The 15899-nt window shown below is 42.2% G+C and overlaps 2 protein-coding genes across 3 annotated transcripts; both read left to right on the plus strand.

Annotated features, from left to right (window-relative positions):
- Positions 1-3475: 3475 nt before the first annotated feature.
- Positions 3476-6664, plus strand: LOC310775034 (uncharacterized protein). Its single transcript, XM_083635111.1, has 4 exons — positions 3476-3879; positions 4340-4627; positions 5211-5307; positions 5672-6664. Exons 1-4 carry the CDS (start codon positions 3570-3572, stop codon positions 5931-5933), a joined length of 957 nt encoding a protein of 318 aa, XP_083491237.1. The 5' UTR covers positions 3476-3569; the 3' UTR covers positions 5934-6664.
- A 596-nt stretch (positions 6665-7260) lies between these two features.
- LOC310787787 (uncharacterized protein) lies at positions 7261-13677 on the plus strand. Of its 2 annotated transcripts, XR_014553277.1 has the most exons (5): positions 7261-7822; positions 8627-8920; positions 12161-12257; positions 13119-13512; positions 13627-13677. XR_014553277.1 is itself a non-coding variant. In XM_083649275.1 (4 exons), exons 1-4 carry the CDS (start codon positions 7483-7485, stop codon positions 13378-13380), a joined length of 993 nt encoding a protein of 330 aa, XP_083505401.1. In that variant the 5' UTR covers positions 7261-7482; the 3' UTR covers positions 13381-13522. The 2 variants fall into 2 exon arrangements, 1 of the variants encoding a protein (XP_083505401.1); XM_083649275.1 differs by lacking the exon at positions 13627-13677 and having other exon boundaries at positions 13119-13522.
- The last annotated feature ends 2222 nt before the right edge of the window (positions 13678-15899 follow it).

The raw sequence follows: 15899 nt of genomic DNA on the forward strand, positions 1-15899 counted from the left end.
GCTGCAGTTATGGAAATCGCCGGCTCCATGGCCTCCCAAAATCATGACTGACTGACAGACAGACAGACACCGCCCACCCACCTCGGCGCCATCGTGCAACTGTGCGCTCATACTACATCAGTTGCTCGAGTGACATCACTGATGACATCACAACTGCCTGAGTGACATCACAGTTGAGTGACATCACTGATGACATCACACTTGATTGAGTGACATCACTGATGACATCACAATTGCTCAAGTGATATCACTGATGACATCACTGCCACCACACACACTGCCACCCACTTTGCCAATTTTAATTAAGAAGATAATTAGTTGTGTCTTTCTAATATGATGCACTGGTTTGAATATGCAGTAAACCGTTTCATTTGCAGATAGGCCAGTGCATGCAATATCTAATCATCAATTTATATTAGTAATTTATCTCTGGGGGAATTTCCACCAATACAAGGCTTCATACTAGTTTAGATGAAGAAGTGATGTGAAGTCTGACTCAAGACCCATCCTACTCTGCCTCTGATTTGTGGTTGAGTTTGTTCTGAGGGTAAGCCAATCAGAGGTAGAGTAGAAGTGACATGTCAAATTTTGTTTCTCCACAGTTTAAACCTGTGTCAATGGTAAGAATGTGTCAATTTGAGAATAAAATGACATAACATTAGAGAAAAAAGTATTTTATATATTTAAAATACACAAAATACAAGGTCTGAAAGTATCTTGATACAAATTACATCTTATTTTTCTCGGTCCAGCCAAATACAAATTACAAAATACACAAATGTATTTAAAATACGTATTTTAAATACATGTATTTCAAATACTGCCCATCTCTGGGTACAAGGAGTGAATTTAGACTTTAACTAGAGGGTAACAAGATCTGTACTTATAGTATAACTACTGGGTACAAGGAGTGTAGTTATACTATAACTACGGGGTACAAGGAGTGAATTTATACTTTAACTAGAGCAGGGGTGTCAGACTCATATTAGGTAGAGGGCCGGATTTGTTCAACTGAGACCTCATGGGGGCCGGATTTTTTTTTTTACTAAAATCAATTTGACTCTTTTACCCATTTACTTCACAAAAGAAATACTGCTCTTTCCATTTCTCTTGAAACTGCCTGCATTCCGTGTCAACCTTTCTCTTTTTTAACAGCATCTTGTTGATTCCTTTGTTTTTTGGTAGGTAGCCGAATGCGCGATTCAATTCCAGCGTGGCATCATGGCGGCTTTGTTTACACCTGATGACCTACTGATAGATAGAGTACTTTATTTCTGACATACTTCCTTGTAGTGCAGGTTAATTAACTTATGAATGAACTCTTAGCTTGCTTATTAGCCACACGTAGTTCATGATAATGGGGTGCAAATTTAATAATAATTAAAAAAAAATATATATATATATATATAGGCTATATATATATATATATATATATATATATATATATTCCAAAACATCTCGGCCCGCGGGCCGTATCTCTGACATCCCTGAACTAGAGGGTAACAAGATCTGTACTTATAGTATAACTACGGGGTACAAGGAGTGTAGTTATAGTATAACTACGGGGTACAAGGAGTGTAGATATAGTATAACTATGGGGTACAAGGAGTGTAGTTATAGTATAACTACGGGGTACAAGGAGTGTAGTTATAGTATAACTATAGGGTACAAGGAGTGTAGTTATAGTATAACTACGGGATACAAGGAGTGAATTTAGACTTTAACTAGAGGGTAACAAGATCTGTACTTATAGTATAACTACGGGGTACCACACTGTACTTACAGGGTAACTACGGGATCGTGGGCTGTATTCTAAAGCAGGGGACTAATTTTGTACTTATAGGCTAATTACGGGCTACCACACTGTACTTACAGGGTAACTACGGGGTTGTGGGCTGTATTCTAAAGCAGGGCACCAATTCTGTAGGCTACTTATAGGCTAATTACGGGGTACCACACTGTACTTATAGTGTAACTATATGGGGTACAAGGAGTGTAGTTATAGTATAACTACGGGGTACAAGGAGTGTAGTTATACTAACTACGGGGTACATGGAGTGTAGTTATAGTACACTTGTACCCCGTAGTTATACTATAACTACACTCCTTGTACCCCATAGTTATAGTAGAACTACACTCCTTGTACCCCGTAGTTATACTATAAGTAGCCTACAGATCTTGTTACCCTCTAGTTAAAGTCTAAATTCACTCCTTGTACCCCGTAGTTATACTATAACTACACTCCTTGTACCCCGTAGTTATACTATAACTACATGCTTATTTGCGGGCTGTATTCTAAAGCGTTACCCAAGAGCTTGATGTAGGCATGTTGTGTTAAAGTTGTGTGAACTAACTGTGCAGTTTTTAAATTGTAAACACGGTCAGCCGGCCGGCTAGAGTCAGACGCTCAAACTCAGGCTCCATGGGGTTCCATTGCCGTTGCCCACCCGCAGGGACGCGGTTTGTTTACCAAAATGCTGCTCGGCTGATCCCTCGTATTATTAAAATGCATCCAAGTTGCAGAGACATCACGCTGCCACACGGCGGCGCTGTGGTATTAACACAGTCTGTGCGAAAATGCATGAAGAAGTGGTCAGAGAGACGGAAGCAAAGAGCATGGAAGGAAAGAGACGAAACTCCGGCCATTTTTGGAAACAGAATGCGCCTCGCAGTGGTCAGCTGCGGTAGCGCGGGCCCCTATAATCAGCCTCTCTAAACAGTAACTCAACGGGAGAACACTCTAAATTTCTTGGATTCACATCTTTTCTGGGCGTACTGCAAATCTTGATTGAAGTGGTGTAGTGCAGGGATGTAAAACAACAACCATATTGTGGAAACTAAGCAAAATTTTTCGTTTTTTTCTTTTAGTTTTTTCAAGATAAATAGTAAATGCAAAGGACCCGAGGTTAAAACCACGGCAACACACTTCTGACGGAGTGGACGACAGCCGCATTAGCTATTTATCTTGAAAAAACTAAACAAAGAAAACGAAACATTTTGCTTAGTTTCCACAATATGGTTGTTGTTTTACATCCCTGCACTACACCACTTCAGTCAAGATTTGCAGTACGCCCAGAAAAGATGTGAATCCACGAAATTTAGAGTGTTCTCCCGTTGAGTTACTGTTTAGAGAGGCTGATTATAGGGGCCCGCGCTACCGCAGCTGACCACTGCGAGCCTGTGCGAGGTTCTTTTGGCGCTGTCACGCTTCCAAAAATAAAAAATGGCGGAGGCTGCTGGGCGCTGATGTTGCAATGGGGCAATATGGCGCTTTCAGTTCTTTCCATAAAAGTTCTTTGACGGAAGTAAACATAGCCATGCTTAGGTGAGGCTGGTTGTCTGTCACTGTTTTACATTTCGTTTCGTTTTCATTTCGTCTCTTGTTATAAAATAGAAACAATTGTCTTCGTTTACTTTAACTACAAAAACGCTTTGCTCTCAGCAGCTTGCTCACGTCAATATCCATTTTGTTGTGGAGCATTGCTGTGCAAAAACCTGCAGTAACGTTAGCCTAGGTTAGCTAACATCGATGCAAAACGAATTGTTCCTCTAGTATTGGTAAAATAAACATGAACTTGTATACAGAAGAGGAGGCTCTTATTGTTGAAAATGTCGTAAAAACCGCTGTGCGCACTGTAATAGACACAATTCACAGAATCAGTTATGCTAAACTGTACGAATACCAGAGGATAGTGGCCGAAAGGGACAAAGAGATCAGCCGACTGGAGGGCAAGCTGCTGGAGCAATATCAAACTGAAAATGAATTGAAAGCAGCATTACATCTGCAAGCAAGCCCGTGTGACTCAGTGTCAGGGAAGGACTGGAGAGCTTCTGCTGAAAACGAAGATAACGAGCAACACGTGAAAACGGAGTTCCCCAGTGAGTGCATGCTCGCATAATGTCGTTACAGCACTTTGTCTTTCTATGTCGCTATTCCGGTTCGTGTGTGTGTGTGTATTTTTGACAGTCAGGTTTAGAGTCCTCCCTGTATGGGACCAGTTTATGAAAGCCAATACCGAAGTATTTTTCAGTGTTTTCCCCAAAATGTTATTCTTGTCAGAGTGCAAATTTAATATTTGAACTAAAGTATTTTAGGGGGTTTATTAGCTCCTTAAAGCAGGATGAGGCAGGTGTTATTGCAGGACAGGTTTTACAAACTGAAACTGTTGAGTAAAATCATATCCACACCTCCACCATATGTAACATATTCGCTGGCAACACCCGATTTCTATTCCAATAGGCCAACATCAGCCTGATGCGTTAGTCTAACCCTACCTCCCATGCATGAAGACATCCCCCTTTTTGTTTAGTCACCTTATTATCTCTGTCTGTGTTGGAGGTCCTGGGATGAGAACGCCTCCGTCAGACTCTGCAGAGTGCAGAGATGGCGTATCTGCGGCGGCGGCCCTCCAGCTGGCGCTTGAGGAGCAGATGTCGCGCTCCTCAGAGTGGGACTTGCTCTCCCCTGCCAGTCGAGTCAGCGGTCCTCTGGTCAAAGAGGAGCATCTTCCCCAAGAGACGGTCTTCATCACATGGGGGATGTGTGAGCCGGGGCTTGGAGGCCGGCAGGAGGGCAAGCAGGGTGAAGCAAGCCACGGTTGCCAGGGGCAGAATCCCATGAATAAAAGTAGGTTTTAATTGCACCATGACTTATAATTGGCCTTGTTTTCAATTATGATCAAATCCTCCTATCCAAAGTGGAACTCCTAATTTCCAAATCTCTTGTGTTGGTCTTTTCATATACAATCACCATTTAATGGCATAATGATTGATTTTACAAAAATATATATATATATATTCAAGCTGCACTTGCAATAACAATCCACTTCAAAATTAAAAATCTCTCAATATCTACTCGGCCCATGTCAGTCTATAAACAGCTTGTCCAAATGATTGCATTCTGAGGCAGTGTTTACCTCACTGACAGTTACTTGTTATTATTTACGTGTCAGTGACTCAGTGGTCGCCTGTCTTTTCATGTTAGCTCGCTGTGCTACAGAGTCCAACTTTCTCTTGACAGAGTTTTCACTCACAGAATGTTTTGTATTTTGCTCGTAAGTTTTGGTTCTGCACTTTCTGTGTGCCAAGAAAATTTCCAGGCAGTCAATACGGGTGTATTCTTATGTGAAAATCTTGCTTGGTGCAATTTCAAAATATAAGTAATGTTAAAACAGAAGGGCGCTACTTCACAATTCTTTCTCTGACTGTAGGAAAGCTGACAACTGCAGAGAGATCGAAGCGCTACAGAGAAAGATGCCGTGCTACTCCTGAAGGAATGCACGCGTACAAGGAGAGGGAACGTCTGAGGTAACAGCTTTTATACTTTATTATATCATTCACTGATGTGTGGCTCCATGCCACTTTAACCTTTCATGACCATCATTTGTCATCATTTCCATTGTTTACAGTTCAGGCCCCTTGTAATGGTCTGCCTGAAGAGCTTAGAGCTTAAATATGCTGCTTCTTTAAAATGCAATTTCCATGAACAGGGTTTTATATAATGGTTTTAACCTGTTTTAGGTAGCATCCGTTTGTTTCATTCTATAACCTCTTTTTCTCTTTTACTTTTATTTATTGTTGTATTGTTTTGAGCAGTTTGTTGCACTTGACTAGTAGTAGCATAAGTAAGGCACAGGTTTTACTTGATGAAAATCTGTCTGTCACATTCTAGCTACTTGAGAAAAAGGGTCCTAATATCAGAGATGTCTGAGGAGACCAAGAGACAGAAGAGGGCAAAGTGGAGAGCTGCAGCCAGCCGGGCCCGCAATCGCAAATTGGTCCAGACAGACCTTCCACAACCTGGGCACGCAGCCCAGCTGGACCCCTCAGAGTCCTGGCTCTTCCCCCAACACACAGACATGTCCAAATACACTCCTAGACGTCCCAGAGACAGATCCCACACTAACAGCGGTGGAGGAGGACTGCACAGCTGATGTTTAACATACACGAGTTCCAATTAATGCCCCCTGCAGCTTCTGTGTAAAGTGGATTTTTCGTATACACAGTTCCCAGGATGTTCTTTGAAGACTTGTTGGTCAAGTCAAGTTTATTTGTATAGCCCTAATTCACAAGCATGTCTCAGAGGGCTTTATAGATCATATGTCTAGTTAAGTCTAGCTAAGGTTGGTTGGTTTATCCATTTGTTGCTGCTTAGCGATATGAGTTTTTGCAAAGTAACCAATCGCACTGGACAGAATTTTAATTGAAATAAATGCATTAAAATTGGTTAAAATGTTTATGAAAATCTTATTTATAGCTCAGAAGATACATGCTATACTGGCAAGGTTGGTTGTCGGTTCCCACTGGGCTTGTAAAAAAATATGCGCACATGGCAAAGAGATTTGGATAAAGGGTTCCCTAAATGGCCATTGTTATGCACCCAAATATATTTTAGATTTATTGACCTGGTATGTGCCCTCTCGACCTTTAAGATCCACGGATGGAGCCCTGCTGGTTATTCCCAGGTCCCGGTTACTCGGTTAGTGACTAAGCAGAGCCCCTACACTGGAACTCTGATGGTTGAACTCAGGCTCACTAATTCATTGACGTCTTTTAAATTCCGTCTTAAAACCTTTCTCTTCTCTCTCGTAAAAGCTTTTGGAAATGTATAATTACGCTTTTATTTAAATGACCCCATTCATCTTATTGTAATTGTATTATCTGATCTTACTCATTGTCTCATTGTACTTCCTATCTGCAATGTCTGGTTTTATTTTTTTCTGTTAAGCACTTTGTAACATTGTTAAGAAAAGTGCTATTTAAATAAAGTTATTATTTATGAAAAGTTGTGCGGTAGCCCAGAAGTCTGTGGGAGTAGCAGTCGGTCAGCAGCCTCTCGTATGATTGAATTGAAGTCAAACCAATTCAAAAACAAACAGGGATGCAAACTAGTCACCTTTTTGATCCCAAAATAGGGCACTTAACTGAATGATTTTGAGTCGTTTTGTATCTGCCCTGGTATCTGTCACCTTTTTCACTTTCCATGAGTTTGCATCCCTGACAAATAAACAAAGCTGGTAAAAAAACAACCTATTTCCAATTGCACATAGCTAATGAACCTTCTGAAATTTTAAGATGGCACTTTATTCATCCCATTGGGAAACATTCTCAAAAGCATAATTGGAGGTGTATGTATCGAAGTTGCAGAGATGTTACTCTACATTACTGCCAGACGATGGCGCTGTGTTATCAACAGTTCACACCAATAAAGCAAATGAATGAAGAAGTGGTTCAGAGAGCGGAAGTAAACATGGACATGCTTTGTGTGTAGAGGCAGGGCTCTGTTACCGTGTTTATAATATCTATGATTTTACCTTTCATTTTGGTTTCGTGTCGTGTTTGAAATAGAAACCCTCTTCTTCGTTTACTTTACCTACCATAAACGCTTTGCTCTCAGCAGCTTGCTCACGTCAGTAAGTAACGCTAGTATTTTGTTGTGGGGCGTTGCTGTGCCAAAACCTGCACTAATGTTAGCTAACATCAATGTCGAATTATTCATCTAACGTTATTGGAAAACTAAACATGCACTTGTTTACAGAAGAGGAGGCTCTTATTGTTGAAAATGTCGTCAAAACCGCTGTAAGCGCTGTAATGGACACAATTCACAGAATCGGTTATGCTAAACTGCACGAATACCAGAGGATGGTGGCCGAAAGGGACAAAGCGATCAGCCGACTGGAGGTCAAGCTGGAGGAAACTGAAAATGAATTGAAAGCAGCATTACATCTGCAAGCAAGCCCGTGTGACTCAGTGTCAGGGAAGGACTGGAGAGCTGCTGAAAACGAAGATATAAACGAGCAACACGTGAAAACGGAGTTCCCCAGTGAGTGCATGCTCGCATAATGTCGTTACAGCACTTTCTATGTCGCTGTTTCCGTTATCGAGATGAGAAGGTGTTCAAGCCACTGAAGCCAGCAGTGTGTCTGTGTCTATCAGGCAGTATGCTTTTTTTTTTTTTTTTTTTTTTTTTTTTTTTTTAACCTTCCTTTAGGGTGGGGCCAATTTATGAAAGCCAATATCAATACTGTCTAATACTACTTATTCAAATTTGAATATTTCCATGTCAAACATATTCCCCCAAATTAGTATTCAGTGTTTTCCCCAAAATGTCTCAATTTAAACTAATTAAAGTATTTTAGGGTGTTTTGGCAGCTCCTTAAACCCGGATGAGGCAGTTGTTATTGCAGGTTTTACAGACAAGCTCTGTTCAAAATCGTTCCCTATTACGTAAATAGTGCACTAGCCTAGAAACTGTTTGACCATAATTATGTTGCTAGGGAACAGTTTGGGCTCAGGTTTATTTCTTGTTAGTTATTATTAACAATAACTGACACGAAATAAACTTGAGTCCAAACTGTTCCCTAGCAACAGAATTACAGTCAAACAGTTTCTAGGCTAGTGCACTATTTACGTAATAGGGAATGATTTTGAACAGAACATTATACACCTGAAACTGTTGAGTAAAGTCATATCGTCCTCACCTCAATATGAAAAATATTTACTGGCAACACCCGAGTTCTATTCCAAGGCCAACATCAGCCTGATGCACTAGTCTAACCCTACCTCCCATGCATGAAGACATCCCCCTTTTTATTTAGTAACCTTATTATCTCTGTCTGTGTTGGAGGTCCTGGGAGGAGAACCCCTCAGTCAGACTCCGCAGAGCGCAGAGATGGCGTATCTGCGGCGGCGTCTGTCCAGTTGGAGCTTGAGGAGCAGATGTCCCGCTTCTCAGAGGGAGCGATGGACTTGCTCTCGCCTGCCAGTCGAGTCAGCGGTCCTCTGGTCAAAGAAGAGCATCTTCCTCAAGAGACGGTCTTCATCACATGGGAGATGTGTGAGCCAGGGCTTGGGGACCAGCAGGAGAGCAAGCATGGTGAAGCAAGCCACGGTTGCCAGGGGCGGAATCCCATGAAGAAAAGTAGGTTTTTACTCCACTATGACTTGTAATTGGCCTTGTTTTCAATTATTATCAAATCCTATCCAGATTGGAACTTGTAATTTCCAAATCTGTTGTATGGGTCTTGTCTTCAGTCATCTAATAGCATCATGAAGGATTTTTGTTTTTGTTTTTAATAAATGTAAAAAGATTGTTTTGATTTTAAAGCTGCACTTGGCATATACTTTGTGATGCCGAAATGGCAAAGAGAGGCAACTGCTTGACGTTTTTTGTCAAGACACCTTGCTGCAGTGCACACAGTCACATCGCCAGCAGCTCTGCAGCAGGGTGCAACACCAATGTTTTAAACGTTTACAGGCTAACATACTGTATGGCCGCTCTGCTCCCTGTTCTGCTGATGCTGTGGAAGGACTTCATTACCCAGAATTCATTCACTCCTTGGACCTAAATATATTCTCCTTTGTGCCTGCTAGAGGTGGAGAGGGTGAAAATAAATGTTTGGCAGCAGGTTCAACCATCATTAGTGAGTCCAGCTTTCTCTTTTTTTAAGATAGAGAAACCCAAAATAAATGTGCATTTTGAGTTCTTCACACCACATGTTAACACATTGAGTGCCAGCGACGCCATATGGCGTCAAGAGAAATTTACCGTAGGCTGCCAGCGACGCCAAATGGTGTCAATAACTCCAAATTCATATTTTGACGGGGGAATGTCGATCTAAGCCTCTTACATCGCCTCTTACAATATGGGAGCTATTGAATGTGTCTAACCTATTTTACAGAACCCTTAGGTGGCGACAGTGCCCTCCCGATTAGACAAAGGCCAGGAGAAAAGATAGAAGAAGTCATGAGGAAACAAAAATCGCCATTGATATGCTTGAAGCATAACGTCGTTAGCTGTGCCTGTGAACAGCAGTCATCTGCTGCCACAATTGAGCCCCATCCGTGTCCGCTGCGATAGTCCATCCATATGATTTAGTTGCCGACATGGCGACACCAGCGTCTTTATGAAAAGTGACATTATTCTCAGCTGGGAGCCGAGGACACGCTGTAAAAAAGCGGGGGGTGCAGGCAGCGGACTTTTCAGTGCAGATCAAACAGAGCAAACCGCAGCAGAGCAGAGACACTCGACTCCTCCCACCACGGAGGAGGAGGAGGAGGGGGGTGGGGCACGCAGGGCACTAACAGCATACAACCATTGACAGTACACACACACGCAGGCAGCAGCAGGCTCGATGTTTGTTCAACTCAAAGCAGAATTCATTCTGTCGCCTTTCTAACATAAAGATGTGATTATCTCAGAAACTAATTTCAGCATGCTCTTTTCGGTCGAAAACACTCTTTTTCAGAGGGGTGTATTTCCAAAATGGAACGGTTTATAAACACAGTTTTTTTTTTTAATGAAACAGAAGGGTTCAAAGTTTCATTGAGGCTATTGGTTGTCCATATAAGAGGAACACAAAAAATGATATGGCTATATTAAAATGCATTGCGGCCTATGTGGCACAGTACAGCACCTTTTGCCCAAGGGCCGTGGCACTCAAAGTGTTAATAAGCCACCAGCCAAATTTGAACGATGCAAAGTATATCAATTTAGGTTTGAAAGTCATGGAGAAACAAGGCAGAATTATTCCTTCATGCTCCCTGGCGGAATGTCTGGGCGTGTCGCATTGAACCAGCTCCAAAATCGTGGGGGGGGGGTGGGGTGGAGTGGAGTTCGATTGTCCTTGCTGGCTTTGGCTAGTTACTGGGAATACGCATACGAATGGGCCCCATTCAGAGACAGAGTCCCAGCGGACTTTGGGGGCACAAAGGTTTTGTTGAATGGACACCTGCAAGCTCCGTCACTGATTGGCTCCTCCTAGTGATGTCACAAGGAATTTGAAGCAGTTCAGCACCGCCCAATTCAAAGCTGCCTCACGGAAAATTTTAAATATTGAAATGGCGATATTTAGGATTTGGGTTGAAATTAATGTCTCAAACTTTTTGAGGCTTATAATTACTCACATAAGTCCCTAAATTACATAGAAGGTTTTTGTGGATTTCGGTTTCCAGGGTCTTTAAAGGAGAATTTTGGTTTTTTTTAACCTGGACCCATCTCCTGGCATTAATTATGATTTGACCACTCACCAAGTGATGTCCGCGGCGTTTCTGGCCGTCCTAGCGTTGTTTTGAGATCAATGGCGTCCAAGTCAGTTGTAAAATGGAGCTGATTTGGGGCCAAGTGTGAGCCTGTCTTTCCTGCATCTAAATAGCTATTTTTATTCCCGTTTTCCCCAAATATCGTCATAATCTGATCCCTCAACATCCACCACAGTGATATTTCGCCCCAGGCCATTTCCTGGAGTCGCACAGGGATCAAATTACCTCAAACGTGATCTCGGTCACCAAGTCTCGTGAAGTCCCGCGATACTTTCCTGCCGACTGGCCAACGACAGGTAGGACGCTTTGCGGTGGTGGTTTTAGCGTAACCTATGTGGGGTTTGGCGTAACCTATGTGGGATTCGAAATAATGAAGGTTATGCCAAACCCCACATAGGTTACGCTAAAACCACCACCGCAAAGCGTCCTACCTGTCGTTGGCCAGTCGGCAGGAAAGTATCGCGGGACTTCACGAGACTTGGTGACCGAGATCACGTTTGAGGTAATTTGATCCCTGTGCGACTCCAGGAAATGGCCTGGGGCGAAATATCACTGTGGTGGATGTTGAGGGATCAGATTATGACGATATTTGGGGAAAACGGTAATAAAAATAGCTATTTAGATGCAGGAAAGACAGGCTCACACTTGGCCCCAAATCAGCTCCATTTTACAACTGACTTGGACGCTATTGATCTCAAAACAACGCTAGGACGGCCAGAAACGCCGCGGACATCACTTGGTGAGTGGTCAAATCATAATTAATGCCAGGAGATGGGTCCAGGTTAAAAAAAACCGAAATTCTCTTTTAAGGAGAAACATTTGTATTTTGCTCATAAGTTTTGGTTCTGCAATTTCTGTCTGCCCAGTAAATTTCCTGGCAGTCCTCATATCCGACACTTGAAATTGATTTGGACAAATAGGGTGTATCTATGCTGTCTCAATTATGGGAGATGGGGATGCTTTTCTTTGCTGCAGACCCAATTTGTGATTTAGACTGATGGGAGTGGGACAGGGGTATTTTTACGTGAAAATCTTGCTTGGTGACATTTCAAAATATCGGTAATGTTAATAATTGTTCAAACAGAAGGGCAGTGTTTTAGAATTCTTTCCCTGACTATAGGAAAGCTGACAAATGCAGAGAGACAGAGGCGCTACAGAGAAAGATGCCGTGCTACTCCTGAAGGAATGCATGCGTACAAGGAGAGGGAACGCCTGAGGTAACAGCTTTTATACTTTATTATATCATTCACTGATGTGTGTCTCCATGCCACATACATTTTTCATAGCCATAATTTGTCATCGTTTCCATTTCTCATCGTTTCCATTGTTTACTGTTCAGGCCCCTTGTAACAGTCTGCCTGAGGAGCTTAGGTTGGCAAAATTGGTAACATATTATAAACTAGAAGTGCACTTGGAGAGTGCACACCTCCGCCAAGGCCAATACTCCAGTCTGCTATGATATGCACATTTTGTGAGTCGGATCAGAACTCTGTCCCTGGACATAGAAAATGCAATTTCTATGAACACGGTTTATGTAATTGAATTCGTTTAACCTGTTTTAGGTGGCATCTATTTGTTTCACTATTCTGTAACCTTTTTTATTGCATTATTATTGCATTTCTTGTTGGTTTTCAGTTATTGTTGTAACTTTTGAGCACTTTGTTGCTCATTGACTAGTAGTAGCATAAGTAAGCCCACGTTCACACACACCATACGCCGAAGTAACTCTCAACCTACGCTGAACCCACAAGTTTCATTTCGGCGTCCTTGTTAACAGGCGAGGCCGTTCACACCAGCCGCGCGTGTGCCACGCTCAAGCCACGCTCAATCGATCGTTCAGGATTCAGTCCTATTTTCGAAGCGTGAGGCTGCCAGGAATTTGTGGGCGGGTTCAAGGCACACCGAGCTAGGTGCTGAGGAAAAGAGAGTGCTTCTTGTGTGACCGGGTTATGCATGAGCTCAACTTCAGCGTGAGCTCAACTTCAGCTCTGCTTCTGTTAAGCGCCAGGTGTGAACAAAGACTATGGCACAGGTTTTACTTGATGACTATTTTTCAAAATCTGTCTGTCCCATTCCAGCTACTTGAGGAAAAGGGTCCTAGTATCAGAGATGTCTGAGGAGACCAAGGGACAGAAGAGGGAAAAGTGGAGAGCTGCAGCCAGACGGGCCCGCGATCGCAAATTGGTCCAGACAGACCTTCCACAACCTGGGCACGCGGCCCTGCTGGACCCCTCAGAGTCCTGGCTCTTCCCCCAACACACAGACACGTCCATATACACAAGTAGACGTCCCAGAGGCAGATCCCGCACTAACAGCGGAGGAGGACGACTGCACAGCTGATGTCCAACATACAGGAGCTCAACTTAACTCCCTGGAAGTGGATTTTTTGTATTTACAGTTCCCGATGTTCTTCGAAGACTTGTTGGTTGGTTTATCATTTTTTTGTTACTTCAAGATGTGAGTTTTTGCAAGGTAACTGTAATCACACTGGACACATTTTTAGAAATTGAAATATAAATGACATTGAACGGCAATAAAATTGGTTCAAAAATTAAGATCTTTTATGAAAATGCTATCTATTTATAGCTCAGAAGATAGGAATGCCTCCCTGCCAAGGCTAGCCACTGGAGATGCGGCTGTAAAAAATGACATGTGCACATGGTAAGGACATTTGGATAAAAGGGTTTCCTAAATCTGTGTTTCTCAACCACATGGGTCACAAGCCCTTTAGTGGGCTGCAAAATATTTTCAAATTAAAGCGCAGAAAATTAGTGGGCTGCAAGTCTGTATTTGGCGAGCTCAGTTTTTAAGCTAGGGTGGAGCTTCTTGTATTACAATCTGGGAACACAGAGTCTATTTTTATTTGAAAAATAGACTCTGGGACAGCCCTACCGTTTTTCCCAGCTTCCTCTACAGCGCCCCTCTCCTGCCACCGTCACTTCCTTTTCTGCGTCCGTGTTCCACTGTTTACAGTCTAAATAGCAACTTGCACCCCGACTTTCCAGTAATTTTCCACTGTTGTTGTAAGACGAGTTGACGTCTTCTATGCAGTCACTGCATAGAAGACGTCAACTCGTCTTACAACATTGCAGTGTGTTTATGCGTTAACGTTATTAGCAAATAGCCGAAATGATGATGGCTTTTCCGTCACTTCCGCTTTCCTTTTCCGTGTCTATTTCAGCTATTCACTAATAACATGAATGCATAAACACACTGAATAGAAAACATGCGCCCACACCTGCGTTTGCACTCAGATCCCGGCACAAAACTGGATGGTATCATGCCAGGCAACGCAAATTGACAATTGCGCGAGGCGGACGATCTCATAAGAGGCAGGGAAGATAGCATAAGACGTGCACGCAAACCGCGGCACAAGTGCAAAAAGCAGATAGCGCTTGTACCAAGATAGGGCCGACAGTGTTCTGCAAGCAGTGATGTTATTCTGGCCTTTTTTCTTTCCCGATTTTGACACACTGTGGTACTTAAATATACATAAAAAGTCAAATTAAAATGCATAATTTCAATCACCAGTAAAATGTTTGAATATCACCACGCAGCTGACATTGGCATAACACATACTGTATACTGGTCCAGTCCAGTTCATTCTCTCTCTCTCTCTCTAACGCCCCCATCATAGAACATTGTGTGATTTCAAAACCGGAAACAGTGCTTACAGCTTGTAAGCGTCCGTCTCCACTAGAAGCACACCATCATAAGCTCTGTGGGCTGCAGTGTTGTTTAGACAGAAGATGTTGATTACATAGCAACAATGTTGGAGACAACATGCTCAGTCTTTTAGTAGACGTGTAGATGAACACTTTGCAGTTTATATTGTATGTATATTCACTTGAAATCCTAGGGGTTTTAGAGAGAAGTAATTCATTAGGTCACATTACGGACTACAATTTAAAGAAAATTCAGTAATTTGATAACATTTTCAAAATCAGCTTTCTCATACTGTATGTGCCTATATGTCTATATGCATGTGCAGACAAAAAGACCAATATGATACTTACATCAGTGGTTCTCAAAGAAAAAGGGTGATCATTTATTTTCACTATAATTTCATCCATAAGTAACACAATGACAGAACATATGACTGTTTTGGTCTTGGGTTTCATACACCTTCTGTAATAAAACGTCTAAAAGCAAAAATCGTATCAGATGGGGGACCCAGGGACAAATTGTTATCAAATGGGGGTCCGTGGTCTAATATAATAGGCCTATTTGCCTTGATGAGAAAAGGCTTGAGAACCACTGCCATAAGTAAAGAAAGCCACTGACTGGCTTTGTGCAAGTATGGTTTCTCAGAATGACAATTGGCCTTGAGTCATAGTGGTACTGTGACATTTGAGAAGATGCATACACACAGCCACAGTCAGTTTGAATCCCACAGGAGCCCACCCATGGTAAAAATGAAAAAAAAGGGTCATAGTACTGTGCTGCAGTTCAGATTAAAATGCTGCCCTGTAGTACATGATAAATGTTAATGTAGACATGGCTCATGATAGTCATACTGCAACTCTAGGCGCTGTATAGTATGTATTATGTAGCATTGAAATTGACTTGAGATATTTACATTTAAAGCCACCTCAAATCCCTCAGTTTCAGGGGCTCTACAGCAACATTACAACCTGTGAGGGGCATGACTCATTTATCTACGGATGCAGAAAACCCCTGATAATCTGTTGTACTTTTTGAAGACATGTAGGTGTAAAAGATAAGGGTCTTATGAAAGGTTTTCTGAAACACCCCCTGTTTCACTACTGAGAATCCACTCAGAAGAAGACAATATATTGGATCATGTTTTGAGTAGCTAAATGTGTGACGTGACGTCACATATTTAATACAAAATTTAA

Source organism: Poromitra crassiceps, assembly GCF_964638095.1.
Source record: "Poromitra crassiceps genome assembly, chromosome: 1".
Classification (NCBI taxonomy): domain Eukaryota; kingdom Metazoa; phylum Chordata; class Actinopteri; order Beryciformes; family Melamphaidae; genus Poromitra; species Poromitra crassiceps.

Excerpts from the sequence above, each read along its gene's own strand:
- LOC310775034 (XM_083635111.1), top strand. The coding sequence starts at position 3,570 with ATGAACTTGTATACAGAAGAGGAGGCTCTTATTGTTGAAAATGTCGTA. Across the intron at positions 3,880-4,339 it reads CGTGAAAACGGAGTTCCCCA|GTCCTGGGATGAGAACGCCT; the intron begins GTGAGTGCATGC and ends TCTGTGTTGGAG. Across the intron at positions 4,628-5,210 it reads GCAGAATCCCATGAATAAAA|GAAAGCTGACAACTGCAGAG; the intron begins GTAGGTTTTAAT and ends CTCTGACTGTAG.
- LOC310787787 (XM_083649275.1), top strand. The coding sequence starts at position 7,483 with ATGTCGAATTATTCATCTAACGTTATTGGAAAACTAAACATGCACTTG. Across the intron at positions 8,921-12,160 it reads GCGGAATCCCATGAAGAAAA|GAAAGCTGACAAATGCAGAG; the intron begins GTAGGTTTTTAC and ends CCCTGACTATAG. Across the intron at positions 12,258-13,118 it reads AAGGAGAGGGAACGCCTGAG|CTACTTGAGGAAAAGGGTCC; the intron begins GTAACAGCTTTT and ends GTCCCATTCCAG.